This window comes from Cariama cristata, unplaced genomic scaffold (genome assembly GCF_000690535.1).
Source record: "Cariama cristata isolate BGI_N322 unplaced genomic scaffold, ASM69053v1 scaffold12302, whole genome shotgun sequence".
Lineage (NCBI taxonomy): Eukaryota > Metazoa > Chordata > Aves > Cariamiformes > Cariamidae > Cariama > Cariama cristata.
Window position 1 is genome coordinate 47,067 of NW_009605544.1, and position 5,938 is coordinate 53,004.

At 36.6% G+C, this 5,938-nt stretch overlaps 1 protein-coding gene across 1 annotated transcript in view; it reads right to left on the minus strand.

Moving 5' to 3' along the window:
- Positions 1 to 5,335, minus strand: part of LOC104158377 (latent-transforming growth factor beta-binding protein 1-like) — a gene marked incomplete at both ends in the record, with an annotated part of 49,024 nt that extends 43,689 nt beyond the window's left edge. The window contains 2 exons of the mRNA XM_009696006.1: positions 1,310 to 1,587; positions 5,111 to 5,335. Of these exons, the coding sequence (XP_009694308.1) occupies positions 1,310 to 1,587; positions 5,111 to 5,335 (503 nt within the window). The remainder of the gene's footprint in view (positions 1 to 1,309; positions 1,588 to 5,110) is intronic.
- Positions 5,336 to 5,938: the final 603 nt, after the last annotated feature.

Sequence of the window (5,938 nt, forward strand, 5' to 3'; positions counted from 1 at the left end):
CTGCTTGGGAGCCGTGAGAAAATCTCCTTGCTGTCAGTTCTAACGCTTGGAATCACAGCATTCACTGACAGCTAGGAGAAAGACTTTTAAAGGACATTTTGCTCCAGTCCTGCGTTTCAGGGATGACAGATGCTGTTCCTTTGAAGGGAAGGCAGACCACACGCTGCACAGGTGAAATCTTTGGAGAATTTTGCTGCCAACATCTAATAAATGTTTGTGGAATATATTGGAAATAGATATATTTTTAGATGCTTGAAAACTGGCTAACTTTGGGTGCATGTTACTGGAAGGACGAAAAGCAGAGTAATCTTTGTAATAAATTTAAGTTTCTACTTCAAAGGATACAGATGATCGAAATCTTCAATGAAACAGGCTAAAAAAATAATTTATGACTAAGTAAAACAACATATCAATTCTCCACCATCATCCCTCAAAACAAGTGAGCAATTTTTCTGCAGCCTCCCACAAATTTCAGCCTGAGGCACACATTCAACTTAAAAAAAATTCGATCTGAAAAGTTAAATTTTGGAAAGGTAATAGGCAATAAATAACAGGGTCTTACTAACTTTTTCACAGTCTCTTCACATATGCTTTTTTCTCTTTCTGTATATTTACATATATATGCACATACGCAAAAATGATAACGCTGTGTCGTTTATTAAAGTGCTTTCAAGAGCTGAAAGAAGATACGCAATTTTGAACAGTCATATGTAAAAACCGATGTGAACACATTATTTTAAACTGAACTAAGGTTTTAATGCTCTAGCAAATTGGCTTTCATGGTTTTTCTACTCCATTCAATGGTCACATTTTAACAGATTCAAAACATTAGCCTACAATACCGTAAAACAAATGAATTTGTTGAATAGGAATTTCAATGAAAACTGCAGCTCCTTGAAAAACACTGGCTGTCGAGATACACATGCAAAAAAGACTCATTAAACCAAAGGACAGAACAAGCTGTGGAAGATGGCGTAACCTTAGTTGTTCAATCAGGAGATAAAGCTAGGATTTAAGTTACAGTTTTTTATTTGGAGAAATAGCTTATAAATGGAGAAGTTATGGCTAGAATAACTGTAATCAGAATGCCAGGGATCCAAGTCTGCAGAAAATAAAGACATTAGCTTGAAGGAGAAGGAGGTTCAGAAAAATGTTATTTTGTAAAAATTTTCCAGTCTCAAAATAATTGCCTTTTGGAAAAGAATGTCAAGTGTGTCCTTCCCTGGCGATTGGTGACAATTTTTTTCATTCTTTTATAATATTACTTTAAAGCTACCTGTTCTCAACAGCCTTAGCAAACATTTCTTACCTGTGTCCCAATAGTCTCCTGGAAGCAGCGCCCAAGCTGAGTTTTAACTGAAACAGGAAACATATGAGGAATAGGTTGTTGATTTGTGTAAGTAGTATGTCCTTTCTGGGTCTTCTGATACGGAAGACCTTGGTAAGAGACCTGTGGATGTACTGGCTGAGGTACTGTCGCTTTTTGTCCTGTTGATGTGCTGTCAATTCTTGAAACTTGATGGATCTGAACTGAGGCTTCAGGGGGATGTTTCACATGGATATTCACTATGTTAGGAGGAAACTTCACTAAAATAATTGAAGGAAAAACACATAAGAAAAATTGGTAATGTGTCAAAAAAGACATCTTAGGCATCTCTAAGACGTTTCTTTTTTGTACATTAGAATTTTTACAGAGTGCCTTAAAGTGACTGAAATATAAATGAAGCCCAAATTTGGGGGTTAGAGGGAAGGCTGAAAGAATGCATAGAGTCTCGTTAACAAAGCAAGAAAATGAAAACTCTTCACACAGGAAAGAACGACATTATAGGGTTGTCAAGGCTGCTACATAAACATGGATGTCCAAATTGGCTGGTGTGACATTAATATTTGTGGTCATACTGTGTAATAAGAATCCCATTCAAAGTTCCAGAATTCAGACTCTACTGGGTTATTTTTGGATATATGGTAAACTTTATTTTCTTTTTCAGATCCATCATCTTTCTCTGGAACACAGAAAAAGCTTCACATTTCATCCCTTCACCTTTATATATCTGCCAAGTCCCAAGTTTGCCCCTGCACAAGTTGCCAGCATCTCAACCATCAAAAATCACCACTCCCTCCACTGAACTTTGAATTCAGGATTTGGCAGATAAAGAGGGACGAAGTATTTTTCAGATACTTCTGTTTTTAAATAAAGTTGTAGTTTTAAGTCTGAGTATATAGATTGAGATCCTCCAGTCAACGTAATGTGCACAGAACTGTTCATGACCCTCAAAAGCCTCTTTTCATTGAAACACAAAATGCTCTTTAAACATGTAACTCAAATTATTAGGGGGGGAGGAGAGGTGTGTAAAAAGTTGTATAGTTTGTAAGCTGCATAACAAAGTCAGCATTTACTGTCTGGGTGTCTCTCGTCAGCAAGTACTGCAGATACTACATGAAGTCAGCCAATCCATTTGATGTAACAGCCCTTCCAAACATCAAGAACCAATAAATACAACTTGACATACTTTCCCTATAATTGTCTTTCTCCATAATCCAAAATACTGGATTGTTGCGTCTTCTGAGTTGTGTCCCTGTCTCCAGAAGGCCAGACTGTTCTTTGGAACTTCATTAGGCATCTTCAGTTCTTATTTACAAATTTCAACATCATAGCTCTGCTTCCCAGGAAGCATATTTCATTTATTTTAGCTGCTTTAAAATTATATTATTTTGTAGACACTGCTTTTGGTTTTTCACATTATATTCATTTCTCTAGGCACATTTTCAGTATTAATTGGTTTCACATAGGAATTCCTTAAAAGAAACAAAAACCTATTTGTACTCTGCCTTGCATTGTTTCATTTATGAAAATCTTCAACATATTGCAGACAGAAACATCAGGAATAAGGTAGCAGAAAGTCAGTAAAACATGGCTTCAGGGCCTTAATGGCTCTTTGGATCTTGTCCATACCAGAAAACAACCTTCAAGAAAAATTAATGCTACATGAGTTCTGTTACAGGTAAATCCTCAAGGAAAGGATTCAATGTTACAAGCAGCAGCAGTAAGGCCCTTCTTAGGCTTTTAGGCTGGTTTTGCAGGGCAAGACAAGACAGCATAGTTTGGCTGGGAAAAGAACAAAACTCACCCCAACTTATTATCATACATTTTTATGTACGAAGACGGATCCTTTCAACTAGTTCCTCCAGCTGATAAATCTAAAAAATATATTTGTCCTCAAAAGAAATTACTGAATTGCTCTGCTTTAATCTATCAATCCACCTAGAGATATTCAGATGCTGAAAACATCAAATTAAGGCTGGTTCCTCCTATATAGCATTATTACCACTATCCTCTCCAGGTCTTGGATCACTGCCTAGATGTGCTGATTAATTTTTATTTCTGCCAGCCATTTCAGGATGAATTGTTTTATTCTTTCCTTGAAAGAAAAGAAACATTCCTCTCTCAACAATCCAACATCCTCATTTGGGCATGGAAAGAGAAGAAAAGGCATTGTGACTGCTGATGGTTCTCATGAGGACTTGAGGGTCAGGGGAAAAAAAAAATATTCAAGAGGTCAAACTCTGTAGCAATGAAAAACCTATTGTGTGTTTTAAGACAGCAACTCTAAATCTGAAAAACAACCATCTTAATTTTTTCTTTTTTTATGGTCCACCATATTGTCTAAAATAATTTGATCTTGAACTAAATAGTCACAGAAATAAATTGCTGCTCTACTAAATTGTTAGGTAATTATATTCTCTTCTTTTCTCACTCCCCCCCTCGCTTTGTTTTTTTTGTTGGTGTTATTTTTTTTTTTTTTTTTCTCTGAGAGTCAGAAAGTTCTGAGGAGCTTTAGGGACTAATACTCCAATATGTCAGTGGAAACTATTTCCCAATGGACTGTGTAGTAGTCCCTAGAGAACAAATCCATTAAAAAGATGGAGCAGATACTTTAAAGCATTTATAAAATATTATGTTTCTAGGAGGATATGGTTAACACTTCCTTCACAGCTATGTCCCTTTCTGAAAACAGAATTACTACATTAGATTATATTTATCACAAACGTATAAATAGTTTGGCCTCTTCTAGCAAAGTTATTCAGGAACTAGTTGCCAACAACTGAGCCTCCTGATGTCTTTCCCCCATATATTTTATTTTTATTCAGAGACAGAAATCTTGGAGAAGTAATTGTAAAATTACCCTGAACAAGAAAAATCAACCTGGCAATTCAAATAAACAAAAAAATTTTCATATTAATTCAAATGTTGTGAAACTGAATTGCAGAGGTCTCTCCATACGGACAGGATCTCACCCAGATAAAATGCTACCTACAGTCATAGAACACACAGGAAATAAATTCAACATTTCCCTTCAAGGTCATCAGAACTTGTCACTTCACAAAAAAATATCAGGGGAAACAGAAACCTGAAGCTGATTGGACTTTCTTTGACTGGGCAAAATTTGATTATCATCACAGATTTTCTGCGGATCTTTCTGATCCTCCACCTTCTTCACAGCATTAGCAGTAGGAAATCTTTACCATTTTTTCTATGATATTGTTATATGACCTGGAAAGAATGTTCTACTTAACTGAACGATATCATGGCCTATCTACCTTAAAAGTTTACCGCAAAATTAACTTACAGGACTCTACCAAGTAATATAACAAAGATAAACATGGATTGTATTTTTAGTTTTATATTAGATTTAAATTTTGTTACGTTGAAAATCATTGTCTCTCTCCTCTCCCCTAGTAACCATGGAACTACCTGCAACTTTCTTATCCAGGTATACCACGATTTATGGACTCTGTTCAGCCAAAATCATTCTCTTTTCAAACAGCTCTAGGCTCCTGGAAGAATCCCCCTGCATTATCCTTTGACTCTGCAATCTGCATTAAATTTCACCGCAAAGCAAAGTAAATGTAGTTATAAACTGTTTTCGATAGTACTGTTATTTCTTATTATTTCAGTCATTGAGCAACATTCTTCCCAGTCATTCTGGTGAGCTCACAATTCAAGATTCAAACTATGTAGACAGATCTCTGTCGTTACTGGTTGGATACCCAAAATTAGTTAATAAAAATCAACTCCAAAGGAAAAAATATCTATGAAGAAAAAAGTTACCTTTTACACCTTGCTGTCCAGACATCGTCAGTGGTAAAGTATGAGTAGAGTGGATAATTTGTGACCCTACAGCCTTGTTCACCTGTTGTGAGTGATGGTACAGCTTTGGAGCATTGGCAGTCTGCACAGGGATCTGACAAAGTTTACCAGTGTAATTAGGAGGGCACTGGCATTTATCTCTAGAACTGCACTGGCCTCCATTCATGCACGGAAGGTGGCAAATAACTGAAATGAAAACAGAAATAAAAATTTTGTTAATGACTTTAGCTTTAGTATTATCTGACCACATATCACACAGATGTTGAGGAGGAAAGGAACAGGGCTGGGGACATTCATTCTTCCGATATCTGAGGCATGACTATCCATCCGACACGCTCTTTTAATTGCCTTGTGGTAGAACTACTTCCCTTCCCTTCCTTTTGACCTCTGCCTGGTTTGCATCTTCGCTCCATGACAAACACGGCAAGCACATTCTTCCCTTAGAAATCCCAGCTGTTTTATTTCATTATGCTATTAAGTAATACGCTAAATTAATACGTTGCCTGGCTGCACCTCTTATTCACACTTGGGTACGGGTATCCTTATTTAGTCAGCCTCCCATTTCTGAAAATCCTGGACCAACTACACTTCCCTAGAAGACTGGGGAAAACTCACCAGAGAGTATACAGTACTGGGACAAAATTTTGCATTTTCTCTGTAAGCCTTGGTTGTTCCCTGGAAAATCATGTCTTACCAAGTATCTAGATTTTTGCTTAACATTTATCTCTCAGAGAAAAGAGGCTAATTTGTATACCCACCCATGAAGATCATAAAAATATTGAGAGATTC